This window comes from Dendronephthya gigantea, unplaced genomic scaffold (assembly GCF_004324835.1).
Source record: "Dendronephthya gigantea isolate DGI-Jeju-01 unplaced genomic scaffold, DenGig_1.0 000001F, whole genome shotgun sequence".
In the NCBI taxonomy this organism is placed as follows: domain Eukaryota; kingdom Metazoa; phylum Cnidaria; class Anthozoa; order Malacalcyonacea; family Nephtheidae; genus Dendronephthya; species Dendronephthya gigantea.
This window is the reverse complement of record NW_021163011.1, coordinates 790,276-810,723: the sequence shown is the minus strand read 5'-3', so window position 1 is coordinate 810,723 and position 20,448 is coordinate 790,276. Positions and strand designations below refer to the sequence as shown.

General features: G+C 36.2%; 2 protein-coding genes and 1 pseudogene across 2 annotated transcripts; 1 reads left to right on the top strand and 2 right to left on the bottom strand.

Annotated features, from left to right (window-relative positions):
- Positions 1-68: 68 nt before the first annotated feature.
- Positions 69-5,535, bottom strand: LOC114528559 (tctex1 domain-containing protein 2-like). The gene is made up of 5 exons (XM_028550227.1): positions 5,358-5,535; positions 3,268-3,401; positions 2,836-2,905; positions 2,194-2,257; positions 69-1,510 (listed from the first exon to the last, which is right to left on the bottom strand). The coding sequence occupies exons 1-5, from the start codon at positions 5,408-5,410 to the stop codon at positions 1,463-1,465; spliced, it is 369 nt and encodes a 122-aa protein (XP_028406028.1). The 5' UTR covers positions 5,411-5,535; the 3' UTR covers positions 69-1,462.
- A 922-nt stretch (positions 5,536-6,457) lies between these two features.
- On the top strand, positions 6,458-10,035 carry LOC114526887 (stAR-related lipid transfer protein 5-like). The gene is made up of 9 exons (XM_028548424.1): positions 6,458-6,572; positions 7,583-7,626; positions 7,835-7,887; positions 8,023-8,118; positions 8,231-8,385; positions 8,850-8,995; positions 9,142-9,182; positions 9,523-9,617; positions 9,765-10,035. The coding sequence occupies exons 2-9, from the start codon at positions 7,591-7,593 to the stop codon at positions 9,956-9,958; spliced, it is 816 nt and encodes a 271-aa protein (XP_028404225.1). The 5' UTR covers positions 6,458-6,572; positions 7,583-7,590; the 3' UTR covers positions 9,959-10,035.
- Positions 10,036-16,168: 6,133 nt separating this feature from the next.
- Positions 16,169-17,821, bottom strand: LOC114530536 (annotated as a pseudogene).
- Between the last annotated feature and the right edge of the window lie 2,627 nt (positions 17,822-20,448).

The window sequence follows — 20,448 nt, the reverse complement described above, 5'->3', positions numbered from 1 at the left end:
ATGGTTGATGGAAAACAGGGGAATTTATATGTTAAATGACAATGTTTGAAACTTTTGTGCAGCCGTGCGCGTTACAGCCTCTTTTTATTTATTTTATATATTAATTTTTTATTAAAACGTTTTACAATTTTATATCCTTCAGCAACAGCAGCAGTAGCAGTTAACTGGTTCAAAAAATTTGTTTTCGGTTGTATATACGGAGCATTTTGACCACATTTCCAGTACTACGGAAACTGAGATTAGTGCTGTTTAATTTCTTTCAGCATTCATTTTATTTCAGTATCCATCCAAACTATTCGCTTCCACTTTAATTAGTACCCCAGCCATGCACCCAGCTACCTTTTTGACAAGACTGCAACAGTCAAAATATGAAACTGCTAACTTATATATAACTTGGTAACACAACTCTCCAGTCGTTCTATATACCTTTCAATACTTTTTCTGAATTTAATACTAAGGTTCAATATTCGATATTTTCTAATATGAACCAATTATCATAGATTCATCTTATTAAGTGCAAGTTTATGGGACGAAAACAGTTGTGCATTAGCTTTGAGAATTAGGCGCTGTTTAAATTTTCCTTTCATTGAGATGGGGCACGTATATTCGTGTCGTCGGCAAGCATTCCTTGATCTAAATAGTTCATGAAAAATAAGGAATCGCGGAGGACCCACGTTAGATCCTTGTGGTACTCCGCCACAACAATTGCGGTCACAAATTTTTGGATGCAGCTGCAAAATTTTACAAATTTGAAATCCACTTGACAAACCACTTAGTTTAACCCAAAAATTCTAGAGGTACTGGATCGGGTTAAAAACAAAACTCCATTATCGTAGATATATACCTTGTTTATTAACCTTTAAAAAGTTGACCAATATTTTTCAATTCGTAACTCTAGCGAGAAATTTTGAATATATTTTACGAAGTTATTCTGAATATATTGGAAGAATCTTATAGCAACTCTATGGAAGATACAGGTCTATAATTTTAGGTTATATTACAACCCGAATTTTAATACTATAGTAATTTTTTATTTTAGTTACATTGCAAGGAGCAAGAACACTTATTGAAAAATGGAAATTGCAAATGCAGGTAAAGCAAAATGGAGTAATATGCAAATTGTATGTTATCAAGTGTGATAAAATAAGTGTTGCAGAAGAGAGCAGTAACAGTAGCAATTGTGCACGCAAGTTATTGGCTTAATATATCTTTGTGATACTCTATAACAAGTCAAACCAATTCATGATTGCCGGGCCTCTTATGCACGAAATAATATATATGAACATGCAATGAGAATGGCGTATATTATTAAAAGTAAACTTTACTGTATATTAATAAATTATAGCTTTCCTGTCCTATACATTTGATACTAAGAAATATTTGAAAGATTTAACTATTTGGAAAAAATATAGAACAAGAAACGCTTGAATTAAACTAAGACGTTTTAACGTTTCACGCATGACTAATAATGATAGACACCGTATACTGACGCCACACAAAAGAAAGTATCCTGCAAATAAGAGAAATAGTCGAACTTTCAAAATTTTTGCATGTGGTTACTGTTTAGGCAGGTATGTACCAGAAAATATAGTTCTGAGCCTTTTTTTCGCTCAGTGTCACTGATTAACTAGAGTTGCACTAATTGCCTTTGACTCCCTTTAGAAAATATATGACATAGCTAATATGCAGTCTGCTACTCAAATATCATTATTATATGCTTTAGATTCTTTGTTTTGTACTGAAAAATTTTCTAGGGATGATGGAGTGCAGCAGACACGGGGAGAGAGAATGCAGGCTATTGAAAACATCAATAAATCCCTCCCGATTGTCGCAGAGACATACTAACGTATAACATAGTAGGACTGGTGAGTTTTTCGTAGTGAAAAACAGCTAAAAAATTTTTTCATATATCGACCATGCAAACTAAAGTAGAAAGCAGATTTACGGAAAGCATGCAGCATATGAAAAAAAGTTGCAACAGTATGGGTATTCCTTTCAAATAGCACTATTTTTTTACACTCATTGTGTTGCTTCAACATAAAGCCAACTGTTATGTTGAATGATAATTTGCACTATTTTTTTACACTCATTGTGTTGCTTCAACATGAAGCCAACAACAATGTTGAATGATAATTTGTAATTTTAATGAAAACGAGTGCAGCATTGTAATTTTAATGAAAACGAGTCTCTCACCGTCATAAATATATCTTGGGCATAATTGTCCGTATCTGAATCCCAAAGACATCGGCAAGCCACTCTATTCAAAAGAAGCCAAAGGGACTAAATTCGAGCGTTCATGAATAGCTGCATGACATCATTGTAGCTACAAGCAGACGCTTTTGGGAGGAATCCAAAAGCCGAAAAAGCGAGAAAGCTCTCTCATTAGCATTTTAAATTTTATTCGCATCGGAAACTTTTCATCTTTCGTCATTCTGGGAATATTGCAGCTTATTTGATTCAGCGAGCTCCATATATATATATATAAAAAAAGGTGTGGCCAAAGAGGCGGAAATTTAAGGCGCATTCGGAGGTCATTTTGAGTCTCCCCACGAGCGTGGCCAAGAATTTTTCATTGTTTGTAGCCGGGGATATTGACCCCGCACGAAACCCCGTTATTCTTATCTTATGACGGAATTATCTCATGCAAAAACTTTATTTCAAATAACTTTTCAATCCTCACAAATTTAATTTTCTTGGAGATCATTGAGATCTTTATACAGTAGTATGAACATTTTGTATGCAAAAACGGATAAAATTTAGCGGAAATTTAAAAGGCATTCTTTTCATTTTAGTTTCACTATCATGCAATCACCAAGGTAACACTAATTCACTCACTTCACTCCTTCTCCTCGCTGCTCACCAATTACAACTTGCACCAATATTTTGTATCTGTCCAGATTTAGATCTATATAATTGATTTAAGCAGCCTGTGACTAAATGCCGTGCAAAATTTTATCACCAAGAAGTTCTTTAACGAGAATGCGCATTGGTTTACGTTTGATCAAGAAGTCTTTCTTGATGATTAGACAAAAACGAATATCAATTACACTGCAGCGTTCACTTAAAATTACTCCAGTAGTAAGTCACGCAAAAAAGAAGATTAAAAGTATACTGTTCTATAGAATAGTTTAATTAGTTTTTTAACTCGAAAATGATTTTAGGCTATTTTTCGCTTCTTTTGCTGTTTTAGGCACGCATAGTTCGGTCATGATTCACTAATTTATTGTTACTTGTATATTTGTTTGGAATACTTGTTTGGAAAACTACCTTTCACCTTCGCCTTTATAGCCTCTGACAGCGTTTTTGACCATGTCGTACATTCTTCGCTGTTGTACTGCTTGCCGCTCAGTTCTTCGTTTAGCACATCGTGTATAAGTGATTTAATTGCTACTGGACGGAATCTAGTACATCAGAACATCCTTTTTAATGTAAATTCAGTCACAGAAAACAAGGTGAGAGGCGGCTAATGGAGGACGAATTCAATCAGTTTTTTTCTCTTGTTTTTATATTATATACTGCTATTGTAATAGCTACCTCAGTTTTCCTTCTAGATTTTGCGTTTCCAAATTTAACAATAACAATATTTGGCTACAGTTGGTTGCACAAAGCGGTTTCCGTAAAATGCAAAGTTCAAAGATTTAATCTGCTTCGTATGAATGAAGTATTCAAAACAAACGTTTTTATTGGCTACCTTCATCCATATTAACATATGCTTTGTTTAGAAACTTGCTTGCACATGTTAATCTATTCGTAACAAAGTACAACAAAGTGGCGGCAAACATTAGAATGTTTTGAGGACTCTGAGGTTTTGAGGTAAACTTTTGAAAAAGGTTTAAATTTGTACAAAATTGTACTAAAATCATGATGTTGACGCAAGTTGTTAAAAACAGGAGTGAACAATGTTGTGCTGCACCCTGTGAACAGTATTGTTAATAATGTTGACGCAACTTGTTACGAACAACATTGCATCGCGATTGCAACAACATTGATGATTCAACAAGGTTCAACAACATTGTTAATACTGTTCCCAGGGTGCAGCACAACATTGTTCACCCCTGATACGACAACCTGATCAATTTCTGGCCGTGTACTTTAATTCATATATTGCTGACCTATTATCAATTTAATTTGCACATAAATACTTATAGAGGACGTCTGTGCACTGGTTCTGCTCATAACAATGTGAGAGACTTCTGATGTAAAAATTGCTCAAATTTCACATGTTTCAAATTTTTCTGAACATATACTCTAATTAATATTCATTTAGAAGCACTGCAAGCCTAAAGTATAGTGTTCAATTTTTAAAAAGTATAAAAGTGCAAAAGATAATTGTTCACAACTGTAATTGTTCACATATGGACTTGACTTCCACTTTATGAGAAAATGTATATTAATTATCACTACATGCAGAATTTGAACTGAGATTTGACAGGGAAAAATAATGCAAACTAGACTTCCCATATTGAAATAGTTGATTGCATTATGCCCAGTTTCTTCTTATTATTGTTATATTGTATTTACTGTCATTTATAAAGTTCACTTAAAGAATATATTCATGAAACAAACAAAGCTTTATGAGTTTGACTAGTGAAGTCCTCATTCTTGATTTAAAAAATAATTCCACAACAAACATAAAACAATTTGTACTTGTACAAAATGTCAAGTACAAAATGTGACACTTGCGTTAATTTTTTTTGGGGCAAGCCAATGTTAATTTTGCAGTTGCTCAAGGTTGTGTTTTTCTCTGGTTGCTTCTAATCAAGAAACCTAGCTTTCTCGAAAAAGCATTTTGTACCTCTGTCATGCAGTTGCATGTACTTCGAGTTGAGATATAATTTTAAGTCTGGGTGGTGAAAACTGGTGGTGGCTTTGAACCAGTTTAAACTTTTTGTACTGGTGTGTGCAGACTTGCTTTTTAAAAGTTATATTAAATTGGAAAGATTTTTTTGCATTGTGTATTAAATTTATGTAAATATAGCTTACATCTATAGTCCTAGCATAATGATTGTCTGATTGTCCAGCTAGAATGCCAGACAATGATGAATAAGAACACAGAAATAAGAGACTTGATTGATTATACTGACTATATTCTGTACATATACTGTACTTTAATTATTCAAATTATTAAATAGACAACCACATTTTATTTCGAATGTAATATTTGTGTTATAGCTAGTTTAATACATAAATTGTATTCCATAAACACAGTTGCAATAATCACTGACCAAGGATACAGATGCAACGCAGCACAGAGCAGTAGTATTAAAAGGCGCGTACAAAAGACTCAACTATATATTTAATAAATCGAGTCTAAACTAACTGTACTCTACTGTATTATTTATTAAAATGAAACTTACTTTTCCTTGAAGTTTGGACGGATTTTATAGCTGTTCTCTACCTCCCCCGACATTTCAGACGAGACAATTTTATATTCACGATACTTGAAGAGATAATGTTGTTCGGACAGCCGTATTCAAGCGAGTATAGAACGATTTCTTATCAAAACTTTATTAAATTAACCGCCATGTTGGGAAACTTTACAACTTTGCCTTTTTTCTGTTTCCATGGTAACGTCAACTGTTTTTCCACTGAGCTTTATGCGACTACTGGATGCAGTGAAATCTATAATATTTCAGTACCAGTAGTTGTACAAGATTTGTTTTCCATTTCCTTTTAATTACTTTTACACTTTATATAATGAATATATATATATATATATATATATATATATAATAATATAATATATAAATATATTATATAATATATATATATATATAATATAATATATATTATATATATATAATATATATAAATAAATAAATAAATGTTTAATCTAAACTGAATATTGTCATCGCTACACGGTGTTTCACGCTCAAGGCGATCATCAGGCAAATGGATACATTTACATACATATATTATATATTATATATATATCCAAAGAATTGACTGTAACAAAGAGTTCACAGAACAATGGTTGGAGAGCGCTCAATACCATTACCGGCAGAGCGAAGATATATTTATTTATTAAAAGACTAGCTTAGCTACTCGGAGTTTTACGCTATAAAGCGATCATCAGGCTTATGACAGGTCTAGTTGCTACTAGACCTGTCATTAGCCTGATGATCGCTTTATGTATGTATATATATATAGTCCTAGTTTAGTGGTTTCGAGCACCCTCGACCGCTCGACCAACAACTGCGGCCTCGACCTCGGGTCAAAAAAACACGCTGTCTCCTCGGTGCCACTGAATGAATTAAGTCACTAACTAATACATAGGTCTAGCTTTGAGTTGGATGTATTCATAGAATATTCATTTGACATCAGTAACCTGTAATTTAGCGGTGGACATATTCATTATAAAAGTTGGTTAAATCACATGACACACTCAGAGCGCTTATATATACAAGCAGTCCATAATAATTGGTTTTTAAGTCCAAAGTCCAATTCTACGCAAGTCGTCTCTTTACGGATATAAAGGTCAAGGCGAGGAAGATTCCAGTCATTCCACCGAGTAATAATACTTACAGGATTATTGGAAATATTTGATATTCCCAATACTGCATAGTTTTTTGGTAAGATTTCATTTTTTTATATTCGAATTAAAATTCATGCAGATGCCGCATCTGAGATGCCATAAATATAATGGCTGAAAGCTGCAGAGTATATATAGCTCTACGTACGTGTATTAGGTAACCGAAACTATAGGTTAATCGCACATCTAAATCTACATATACTAAATTCTCGATGCAATGAATGCATGCATGATTGCCTAAAGGGACATGAACGTAACGCGACCTTCGAAGTTCGATCAGACTATGATCAGACATTGTGTGTTGTTGAAGGTGATTGCATGTCAAAGCAATGTCGACATGACGACATGAATCGGTATACTCTGTAAATCCTGTAATAGCATGAAATTAAAAGTTGAAATACGTGACCGAATTTATAGATACGTAATCGGGAAAAGCAGTTTGGAATAGAATGCGATCTAAAAGCAACTTATAGGGAGAATAAAGTAAAAAAAGTCAAATTATCTGTCGTGGTCAAGTTCTGACCTGAACCTATAGTATGGCATCAATTATATTAGCATCGTATTTCAAATTATTTTCTTCGATGCATATTGATTTATCGCATCAATTTTTCACGTGCCATTCGCGCTGTCAGTCGTGCAGAGATTAAACAAACCTAGTTTATTTTCAAGCCCTTTTTTGTAGAAAATTGTTTTAAGAAATTTGGATGTTTGAGACATCGACGGAATACTATAAAAATTATGATAAGAAAAAATTTAGAAGTAATCACCATATGCTGGAACCCTAAATTTTTTAGAACCCTAAATATTTTAGAACCCTAAATATTTTAGAACCCTAAAGATAAAGCGCATATATGAGTATTCACAGTGGCGGCGCTAGGAGCCAGGCATGGGGGGAGGGGATGAATGTGCAATCAATGTGCAATGTGGAATATTAAATTCGACGAATCGCTTATCTCTTTGTAAGAACCAAGGAGTAAGAACCAAGAACAGGAGTATCTGTTGTTAACCTTTTTGAAAGTCGTTTTACTATTTCTTTGTCGTATTTTTCAGCTGGAAGTATGGATAGTCAGCAGAACCAGGAAATACAAGCCAAGGTAGAAACATATATTTCCCATCAATGGTATATTTACACATTCGGTATGAGTTAATGGGGGGGGGAGTATTTAGTCAAGATAGTCCTCTGTATTGAAAGTTTGAAATAACACTGTGAAAGGACCATGGAAAAATCTACTGAACTTAACACAGCGTGTTATTATTTACCATGTACAGTTGAAATCTTATATTAATTGTCCTTGTTTTCAGAAATCTGTTGATAGTACTGGGATCTATTTTAACCCCGAGAAAGATACTCCAACGTGAGTGACATTCATATTTCCCGAATTCGTAGAAGCTCAAATTGTGCTTGAAATTTCCACTTTTCAAAAGTGTTAGAAGACCAGTACAATTAATAAGATTTTTAAAAATTGTTAGTATTTTTGTGCAATGAACAGGTACAAAATGGTTGTTGACGGTGCGTTGAAGGAATTGATGGAGTTTTATAATGCCAAAGAGAATGAAAACGGGTGGAAGTTCGTAGGAAATATAAAGTGAGTGTGTATCAAAACTAACTGAAGTATTCTTAATCCAGTGTTAAGAAAGAGAGTTCCGAATCTGAAATTGTACGTAATGTAATTACTAATTTATCAAAAACTTTCACAGAGGTGTCGAAGTTCTCAGAAAGCCTGCGAGTCCTGACTTTAGTATTTGGGATTGCTCAAAAGGCACAATAGAGATTAATGTTCCATTGCACTTTCTGTTGTCTTATCTTGATAATTTTGACAATGTGCCTGACCATGATGAGATGTTTGATGCCGGTAAGCAAGTATTACTTTTTATCAAAACATGCCACAAATTCACCGTTGGCTGAAACTCACTTACTACACTAGTCAGAACTGTCCGAAACATTTCCCTAGAACAGCTGTCCCAGTCTTTTTCTCAGTATAGCGGTTCACAGAAAAGAAGTTAAAAGCTTTGCATTTTACCTACTGATCTTATAATTGTACATAAGACACCCGCTGACAATATGAGCTTGCACGAGCGAGAGAAATCCATTAATCTCTACCAACGTGCACACACATTTACTATGACACAGAAACAGTATACCTGCTGATAGATGAGGTGGTTGGACCCATTGAATAAAATTGGCAAGGTATAAGGCACTCGGTCAAGAGGGAGTAAATTATGGCCAAATTTGAAACAATCGGCTTGCAAATCGTTGAGTGAGATCGCTATTGGTGAACAACAAAAGACCCCGCGATCATTTTCCCCGCTGATTTAGGTGAAGAGATTGAAGTGCTAGGAGGTCTTACTAAGGTTATCTACTTGAAGTACAAAGGCATATGGCCAGTCAGTCCTCGAGATTTTTGTAGCATAAGTGCTGTTCGCGTCTTACAAGATGGTACAGTAACGTTTTTCACAAAACACGTAAGTTGCATTCTATATACTAAAGGAATAGTTAGGTGGTCATACTATTAGATACTATAGTGCCCATCGTAATCACTGTAGTAACGTGTGTAAATGATCATTATTAATTTACGCAGTCAGTTTAATCTGGATAGTTATTCTCGCAGGTTGAACATCATTCATGTCCCCCTTGCAAGAAATATGTCCGGTAAACTTTTTGTCATTTTGATTCGTCTTTATGCAATGCATATATATGATGGTTATGGAGCAGTTAATAAATTTAGGCCCCGTTTACACTATACCGGATTGCTTCCGGAGTGGGTCAAATTTTGTAGCTATTAAAAGGCAGTAGAAATGTCAAATAGAACTGTCAGAGATCGAAATATACCAAATCTATCAAACTAATAAGCATTTGTTACTAAAATTGCTCTTTGAAACAAACGAAGATATCGTGACTAGCGAATCCAGTGTAGTGTAAACGGGCCTTTATCATAAATTATCATACCGATTTTTGACACTATTAATACATGAAGTATAATTGTGTTTAGGGGTTCGATTCTAATTGCCGGCGTTGTGCTCAAAGTTCTTAGCGAAGATCCACCGCGAATCATGTCGACTAATGTAGCTCATTTTGATTTAAAAGGTGCATTATATGTGAACTTTCAAATGTCGATGGTTTCATTCACCTGTGTTACCAGAATTCAATTCTTAGCTATAATTACAGAGTTCACCATGCAGGAGAATTTCAAGTGCACAAATCAACATTCATTTTTTTCTTTTAAAATAAAAGGTAGTGTTCCAGCCACCATTATTAACATGGTCACTGCAAACCAAGGAGGACGTATCGGATTGATCAAGGAAGCTGTAGAAAAAATGTACAACGAAGAACTGGACAATCCTGATAGGGCGCCATCCAAGTTCAAAAAGGACGCACTGGAATTTGCTGAGAAAGTGAAACGGGCCAGAGAGGTTATGGCGAATTAAGACTGCATAATCATAAGGAGTTTCCCTTTTTTAATGCATTGGGGTGGAAATCAAATTAAAATTTTGTGAAAATCAAATTGCATCCATGCAACCATATTTTAATTAACCTATCCAATTGAATATTTATTCAATTGGAGTTCAAATTTGACGGGAGTATGCGATGCATCAATTCATACATTGATACTAGAATTATACGACGCATTACCACACATTGATACTAGCTAATAAATGTTATATAGGCTTTTAAAAAAGTCATAAAAAACAATGCACGCTAAGGTCTCGCGTATGCGTACAGTGAATCTTTCTCCTCGAAGTTCGTTTATGATGCAGAGTAGAATGAATGCTCTTATTGAATTTTCATTTTTAAAAAAATGTTCAATTGCTTGAATTATGCTTAAACTCTATAGCAAATTCACTACCTTCATTTTTACTTTAGGCTAAATTTTTAGAGAGTGCATGTACGTAATATTTTTCATATTAGTATTAATCAATTATAGTATACTTTTAAAATTAATCATTTTGTCGATCGAGTATGATTAGATTATCTACAACGGTTCTAGAAACGACGGATAGATGTTTGCGAATAAAAAAAATAATGCAGAAAAAGCGTAAAGCAGCCAAAGAGGTTAAAAAGACCTTGACTGATACAAAGCGGACCGTGCATGTGGTGTAACATAACATGCACGTACCTGGCCATTGAGCTCAAAATGCAGTCGAATCATGATGGAAAAACTTGTCCTAAATCTACTCTTTGTAGTCCGACCGAAGAGATCGAAGAAACATTTTTACCGTGGCGTGCAAATAAATATAATGTAATGAAAACCGGGCATTCATAGTTTATGCCGGTTGAACGTGTAACTATCGACATAACCAGCCTGGTACGTGCGTTTTCATATTGCGTGTTATCTTCATCTTCTAGTGCTAGACTGCTAGTATAGGCAAGGCAGTACAATCAAGCCAACCTCGTACCCAGGAATTTCCTTAGCATCAAGCGAGCTTATTCATAATCATTCGGCAGCTGTAAAATGGATGAAACATCGATTGCACATTTGGCTATAAATTCTAACCGAGCTTGTTCGATTCGTCGGGGAACGGCGTGGAGACTTCGAAAAACTCTTTAAATCCTAGGCAGCCCAAATATGCGTGATAATTTGAAAGCGAAAAATTTTTCGGCAATTTGTGCATGGTATACAAATGAAATACCTATAGCTAAAAGAGACAAAAAATCTTCTCAACATTTCGAGCCAAAGGCCTTTTGTATATAGGGAATACATCGTCTAAGACTCTTTGGTTATATTGAGCTCGTCTAAGACTCTTTGGTTTTATTGAGCAGTCGTTTTTAATAGACAGTTGTTGTATCCGCTTGATTGAGTGCAAAGATTACGAACAATTCGCTGACTCGACGATATATAGAGAGTGAAGCGATAACGGAACCAGACGTTCCTTGTTAAATATCAAACTGAAATCAGCTGAAAGTTTCAATAAGAATATCTACTTGACGGGGAAGGAACAGAGTTTAGGTGTTTCATTTATACTTTTGAGTAATTGGTGTGGATATGTAAAGCATGAGTGGTCATATAGTGCGCGCGGTCCTTTCAAGTTGTGATGTCCGCAACACCTCGTCCCAGCAGCAAAATTAATTGTCGCGTCGCAACAAAGTGATTTCCGTTGCTGTCACCATTATGTAACAGCCGATGAGTAACTGATCGTCGCATTATGCCTGATTATGATATTAACGAAAGTTCGAAAAGTTGCAAGCATATTTTACTGTAAACTGAAGATGCCAATCTTCAATTCTAATATGCAAAATTTCTAGATCCATTGAAATGATCGGAGTTTTTTGATATAACAGCATTTTAGTATTGCGCCACTCATATAAGCGGGCATAATGTAACGATCAGAGCAACAGATCTTCGCATATGCCCGATTATGATATTAGCATGAATCAGAAAAGTTGACAGCAGACTTTACTGTAAATTGAAGACACAATACTACCATTGTAATATGCATAATTTATAGCACCATTGAAAATTTAAATTTGTTTTTCATGTCACAGCAACGTAGTATCGCGCCAATTATTAGCCAGCGTGAACCATAACGACCGGCCGATAGGCAGTGTTTAGCCGATCTCACAATTGGGTCGCAGGATAGAGCAATATATAATCAAGCTCGTACAAATGCGGGTTCGTGCCTCAGTGGAATTGACGTCATGTCTAAATCTACGTGCGTGTGTAAAAAACTCATGTTCAGCAGGAAGACTCATTGGTTCCAGGTCACAAATTTTTCGTCTTTATTTTATTAATCCAAAAATCCTGTTTTTGATAGGCATCCTGGTGGTGAACGCTTGAACTAACGTTCCCTGTTCGACTGATCACGAAATGTGTGCAACACTATTGATTGTTTCATATGGTTTACATACACCCACGCAAGATATGCAAATGTTCGGTGTTGTTAGAATTCTTCGTTCGAACGCAATTTTTCACCTAATTTTCTTTTCAATTGTGAGAACAATTGAAATGAATAGTCAAGCGAAAAATTTCGTTTGCTCGAAAAATTCACCTAGGGGAAAATCGCCTTTGATGAATAAATAGTAGCTACACAGAATAGCATTTAGTACTTAAGATGATTCAGTTTCTGTTTGATCTGGTAAACAATTGCCAATGAGACAATGGCCTAATCTGTTTACACTACAATTACATGCATGCTTGCCAAGTTTCAGCCGGATGAAAATGGTATCCCTATCATATTTTCTTGCTCATAGTACCGACCCACTCAGAAGCTGCGAGAACGGATAAAATTGGTGAGTGTGCGCAGTGAAAAAATGAATCCACAAATGTACAACCGGCTACAGCTAACATAACTATATAATACTCTGACAGACACAGGCTTTCAATTTTTCAAACTCTGTAATCAGTAACAATTTTTACTTTTTTTAATTTCTTTTTTTACTTCACAATATAATATATATAAATACAGTCGATGACTGACGATCATATAGATGCATAACAGCGTAAGGTAGCCGCAAATCCCCTCGAGAAGTTCATGGCAAGTTCAGTGGTATAGCCACTAGCTCGACGATTTAGTCATGCAATGCCAATATTTTGGTGTTCATTCACTATGAAAACAATGAATTTCTGAATATACGAAAAATGATAATACCATAAAATTTGCATAGCATGGTAAAATCGTCAGGCTGGCTACGCCACTGTTTCAGTTTTCCTCTTTTTATGATCTCGAGAACATAAGTGTCTCAGTGGATTTTGTCGGCTTTGTTGCGTGAATTTACAACGTGCAACTGTTTACCCATCGTGTTCACATCAAGAGTTTAAAAACATTGTTTTCATCCCATGGCCAGGTGCATGCTTAGACTTTCGTTAGCACTGCGCTGGGTCTGTGCAGGCAAAGTCCCAGCTAAATTGCGCCCTCCATTATATACCGCATACCGGGTTGATTCAAAAGGTTTGTGAGATACTTTATGTACTGTGCCGCAAGTCGTAGAATGTCTCTCTTCGGGATTTTCTTCGACGATTCCAAGGGAAGGTGCTCTCGTAAGGTTGCGAAGGCTTCGCGAAACACGCGTTGTCGTTCGCGCTCCTTTTGGGCAGCATTCGGCCTGTGCCGTCTGCGCTTCGGCTTCTCCGCGGCTTGTTCTCCCTGTCTGCTCGACATGCTTCTCTCTACCAGATATGCTCCACCGACGCCCTTTAGACACAACGACATCGCGCGATTCGACGTAGAAAAGGCCGCCTTGTCTTTAGCAAGCGATCGTGGCATGACGAGTTCGAAATTAGCCTTATTTATCAAATGTATCATTTACAAGCGTCTTGATCGAGTTAAGTACTTTTCGCAGCTGTTAACAGCTTTTGGTAAATGACACCAGTTTTCGAAAGCTTTTAAAGTATATATTGATTAATTGCTCACCGGAAACGACACTCCCGTTTCACTTTAGGAACATTAAAATTTTGGATTAATTTCGCGTAACACCTATGATATGCACGGACGTCGGTTAAATTGTCATTTTGGTTCGAAACCGTCGCATCGATCAATAGGTTGATTTCCAAAGGTCACGAGAACACTGCTATTTGTAAAGTAACTGCATGTGCTTACTGGCAAGATGGTTGGTGTAGCAGTAGCTACAGGCATATATATCTTGCATGGGAATGTATAGATCTCTTTTGCTTTGGTTTGTTCGATGTGTTTGTATATGAAGACAAATTTTCCCTGACTACTGAAACTCAACAACTGCACAATATATCAACATGTTCAAGTGTAAAAATTTCGCTCTAGTTTGGTTGTGGTGGACCTACACAAAAACTGTAATAAGGAAACGACTTACACGAGCGGTTCTCATAGGGGAAGTGCAGTATTGTTTATATGTCGCTTAAAGTAGAACAGTACTGGTGTATGATCTCGAAATATACGAGGTAATTGGACTGGATATAGAGGTAATATACCTCAGATACGAGGTAATAGGACTGGATATAGAGGTAATATACCTCAGGACTCAGGTACGAGGTAATAGGGCTGGATATAAGCAACACATTGTTTCAAAAATGGCTTTGTAAAAGCAGCTTAACTAGAGTCGCTAGAAGTCCCTTTGTGAGAAACATTCTCAATATTCCAGAAACTATCAACATTTAATACGCTTATCCTTTTTAAATATGACGTTGATAATGTGAATTTGGACATCAAGCTCTACTAAATCGTGTTCTACTTGTAAGTGATAACCGCTTTCACACGCTTTCACAGTTCATTTTTAACTATACTCGACTAGCTACATGATAAATATCGGAAGATGATGAAATCGCCCCTTAAGATATCTAAAAATCCAGACTGTCGGTGTCAATGTCATTGCCAAAATTTATCGCAAAATCCCTTATATAAACATGGTTAAATCGCCAAAATCTCTCCGTTGTTAACTTGCCTTTGCGAGAGCTAACAAGTTTCTATTCAAATGTTCACATAAATATACCTGGGGGGGAAATTTAAGGTGCGGCGGGATGAAAATTGTCAACGAGACCTTGGTGGCGTCTATACGCGTGCCTTATAGCTAATTCCGATTATGTTTTGACAAAATCCTAAAATTGCACCGCTGAAAAATGTGGGAATAAACCTCGATATGTTACATACGAATAATTAAAAAACCATGCACGAAATGAATATACCTTGAGATGGTACATTTTGATTATAGCCATTGGCACTGTGGAGTACGGCGACAGTAACATAAATACAAGTATTATTGCTGGGATTTGGAAACTGAAGTGGCTATATATGTCAACTGTTAAGGTGTATCTGCCCCCTGTAGCTTAAGTGGACTACAGTTGCCCATCCCTTGCGTACACTAACGCTTTGGAGTGGAATCGGATCATGTTTTGCCTCCCAGCACTTTTCTTGTAAGCTTCACCAGATTACCGCAGCAATGGCAGTTGCGAAGCGTGTCATGTAAAAATTCCGATTTCAATGGGGGCGCCCGAGAGACTCAAAAGGAAAGCCAGCCGAGATGATCAGAATTTGGCACGCCATGACAGCAGGAAATTTGAAACACTTTTGAAACGCTTGATTCCAACTAGCGACTTTGCAATTTCAATGTCTGACTTTGTGATAATTGATGAAAAACAGAGACTTATTGAAGTTGCCTGTGAAATAGCCTCCTCGCAAACTGAATTTTTATTTGCCGGAAGTTTGGGAATGGAAAAATTCGGGTTGGCTGCTGTGGAACACTACAGCAGAAGAGTCCTTCTTTGGCTTCGAAGTTGTTCACATGACTCTGCCATATGATATGCTTACCCGAGATTAACGAACATAAACATAAACTCCAGCTTATACTCATTTAGGCTGACTATAGCGAAGAAAAGTAGTGTCAGATATTCTGACTGTTGATATTTTTTGAAATGATTATAGTGATTGAAAATTTAAACAGGGCGTTTGTTTACATTACCGACTGTAACTGCCTTTAAGTTGTTTCAACCAGTGAGAAATATGCACTGCGATGATATATGTAAACGGTAAACCAAATGCGAATTCGAATCGCTGACATAAACGGCGGGGAATCGCCAGGTGGGGGGCTAATATATAATATTTATTCACGTTCAGCATTATTAGTTCTTTTGAAATTGATTATTTTCACAGTCTGCTAAAATGAATACATGAATATTAGCCTCCCACTTTACAATATTTCGTCGTTTGTGATCGGTGACAAACGAATTTTGTTTATTTTTCAAAGTACTTTTCATAACCCGTAACCATGTTATCACGCCATTTGTTAAACGTTTTCGGCACAACTCTCTTTTGCATCCATTCCATGCCGGTTCTCGGAATCCAGCCATTGTAACTGTTGGCAGTTAGGGCAAGCACGTGACACGCCTTCCCAGGTTTCTCTTCATCCTCTGTTATTATATAGAAGTTTCCACCGTTTGTAGCTCTCACATAGCCATCTTCACCGGGAGTTTTTCAAGAATGGCACGCCTGCTTTAGCAATAGCATCGTCGCCTTCTTTCCAAACCAATCTACTTCTTTAGCTTTGGGGAGATTCCGAAGATACAACACAAACGAACGATCGGGCTCGGCCAAGAGAAACGACACAGGAGCTCGCATGTAGGTGAAACTACCTTCGTCAGCAAACGTTTCCAGGCATTCGTGCATGTTCAACGAAAGATCTGTCCCAATCGTTTCGCTCTTCGAGATTCTTAGGATCAAGCAGCTTTACAAAAACCTCAGGTGGAAACGGCATATCAATGTTGTAGACGATCTTGAGAGCAACATGATCTTTGTGATCATGAAATGTTTTTATCCAATAGTCATAACCATCACCAGAGGTTGCCAGGCTCCAACCATCTCCTTCCTCTAAATCTTCTTTTAACATTTTTGCTCGTTCAAGTTCATCTTCGAAGGAAATGTTATACGGAACGATTGTTGTTCTTTTTCCACCAAAAATTCAATCCTTAAGTCGAAGTTGGTCAAGAATAATGATGGTCATAAAACTTCTAAACAATCCGCAGGCTACCGTGAAGCTGCGAGAGGATTCAAGACAAAATTTAATAAATACCATACGAGGGACCGCGGAGCAGGGTGGCTCGCTGGGCTTTAGCCCCACCAATAATTTTTCTGTAATTAGTCTTTAATTTCAAATATTTTTTAGTTCGCTCAAATTTACAAGCAATATTTTTAACAATTTGTATTTTTTGCTTACATGCAAGTATACGTAGTGTATCTTATCTTGAATGCTATCGTAACTTTTACTTCCTCAATTACGTATATATATTTTAATAACCAATTCAAAGAAATGAGTATTCTAATTTCCAACGATATCTGTCGTAATAAATCCGCAATGAAATTAGTTATGTTCAGTACATATGTTTGGCCAGAATAAAAAAAACAGAGACAAAAAAGACGAGCATGCATTAGACCATTAAAACAGCGTGGTTATCCATGTCAAAATATTTGACATAATAACCAAACCATGGTTATATTTTTGGTATATTAGACCATGGTCGAGTATACCGTTTTCCGGCCATATATCTAACATCATAAGCATGGTTATATTGTTTAATGTTTGTATATGAGTGCCAAACTTGCTGGGCACTTTAAAAATAATCCTTAAATTGCGAGGCAGTTGCGGCCATTTCATAGGCCTAGGTATATTTGAAAATTTTTGTATATCACCACAAAATATATTTGCAACATTCAATAGGAACAGACGAGTATTGACCATTAAAACAGCGTGGCCAGAATTAGACCGATTATGCAGTTTCCCGGTATATTCGACCATGGTCGAGTGTACCATTTTCCGGTATATTTGATCATGGTCAATTTTCTGTTTATCCGTATATTTGACCGTGGTTAGGTATACCGTTTTCCGGCCATATTCGACCATGATCGAGTGTACCATTTTCCGGTATATTCGATCATGGTCAAGTATATCGTTTTCCTGCACATTCGACCATGGTCGAGTATACCGTTTCGTCTTCGATGCTTGCAAGTTGCAATTTTATATAGATGTTTTTATATGAGCACCAAACATGCTTGAAACTTTACATAGGTCTGTCTGTCATCACTTTGTCTGTCATAGCACCAGAATTAATATTAGACCATTTAGGCTGCGTGGTTATCCATATCAAAATATTTGACATCATCACCAAAGCATGGTTATATTGTTTAATTAATGTTTGTATGTGAGCGCCAAACATGCTGGAAACTTTACATAGGACCAGCATTTGACCATTAAAACAGCGTGGTTCCTCTCATAATTTAATAAAATGCGAGAAGCCAAAGTACAGCGTCATAGTCAAACTTGCACGAAGAGTCTCTTTGGTTGTTTGTATTGTTTAATCCTTGTATATAAGCGCCAAACATGCTGGAAATTTTATATAGAACAAGCATTTGACCTTTAAAACAGCGTGGTTTATTATAGGGACCGCGAAGCAGGGTGGCTTGCTGGGCTTTAGCCCCATGCACTAATAATTTTTCCGTAATTAATCTTTAATTTCGAATGTTTTTTAGTTACAAGCAATATCTTTTAGCAATTTGTATTTTTTGCTTAGCTACATGCAAGTATACGCTGTGTATCTTATCTTGAACATACTATCGTAACTTTTACTTCTTCGACGTATATTTCAATAACCAATTAGTCAAAGAAAAAGGGTATTCTAATTTCCAAAGATATCTATCGTAATAATGGATTGAAATTAGTTATGTTCAGTACATATAAAAAAAGAGACAAAAAGGACAAGCATGCATTTGACCAATAAAACAGCGTGGTCATCCATGTCAAAATATTTGACATCAGTATTCAGACCATGGTGGAGTATACCGTTTTCCGGCCATATTCGATGTTTGCAAGTTGCAACTTTATATACATGTTTGTATATGAGCACCAAACATGCTTGTGACTTTACATAGCACCAGAATTAGACCCGATTAAACCTGCGTGGTTGTCCATATCAAAATATTTAACATCATAAGCATGGTTATATTGTTTAATGTTTGTATATGAGTGCCAAACATGCTGGGAACTTTACAATAATCCTTAAATTGCGAGGCATTTGCGGCCATTTCAGAGGCCTGTGTATATTTTAAAATTTTCCCGGACTCTCCTGGCAGGCGCGCGGTTCAGAGCCCCAGCAATACGAGAAACGCTCCGCGGTCCCTGTGACATCCCAAAGTTAATTAAGACTGACCTTGATAAACAGCAATTTTAATTATAATGTCCAATAGTACGTTCGTGCTGATTGGTCGAGAAACGTGTTTTCATAACTGTATTGGCGGCAAGTGAAATTTTCACCAGCCGCCAATACAGTTATAAAAACCGTGAAATGTTTTTATAACCATCGTTAGAGGCTGAAGAAATGTAACGGAATGATTGACAAAAAATATGAACAAAATAATTAATAGTGTTATATACTTTACTATAAAAATGTTGAAAAAGAAGTCCGGAACAAAAAGCGGTTCCCGTGTTTAGATTTAAATATACTCTGAATAAATACTCTCTATAAATAAGAAATACACTCTCTAAAACGTTTACATTGTTCGTTGTGCTACTTGTGCATGGTTCATTGTAAATAATGTTATTGGAATTTATAATTTAATCGAATTAAAACTTTTTATTGAGTTACATTATACTAAGAAATAGAAAACATTTTATCCTGTGACTGTGTTCTTATGCAGTTTTAGAATTAATTTAGAGGGGACTATTGATTTTCCTTCTGGATGCTCAGGATTCACTGTATCTGAAGTGATAGTCACAGGTCGGTGACTATAGCTTTTTGTTGTTGACGTTGTTTTTCAAATAAGGAATTTGAAGTAATTATAAATATTTATGAAATTATGTTGATTATTATTTGTAAGCCAAACTATATTATTTTGTAAACGAAATTTATACCGGCTAAAACAATTAGTCGCCTCAGACTCGGTGATTACAAACGTATATTCATTTTGCCTTCAGCTGCATGGTTGAATATTGGCTTGCACATGTAATCACCTCGCCTTTCGCGACTAATTGTTAATTAGGAGCACTTGTAGGAGTTTGGGAGAACTCGAAATTGTTGCTGACTTGCAATACTCACATTCGGAAACTGCCGTAAAACGACGGAAGCACGTGTTAAATACCATCTCGCTTGTTCCATTTGATGCAGGATCAGACAACCTGCACGAGGAATTTAAAAGCACGCGCTGAATCAGTTTTAGCGGGATTCTAAAAATATCGTTGCTTCACTGTAGTTATTTTATAAAACAATTACCAAATGTTTTTTTGTCCAGGATAGCGTCATCCATGCACTGGGGATTTTGCCCGACTTTCGGAATGCGTGAAAAACCACGAGCCTCGCTCAGGCGAGTCTCGCAACAGCCCTCGTGCATGGATCACGCAATCCTGTACGGATTCCAAGTTTTCAATGATAAACATTGTTTAGATGTGAGATGCTTGTGCTAAAAGTTATATTACATGTATTAGCTAAAAAAAATTATGATTGTGATTATGACTGTAATCTAATAAT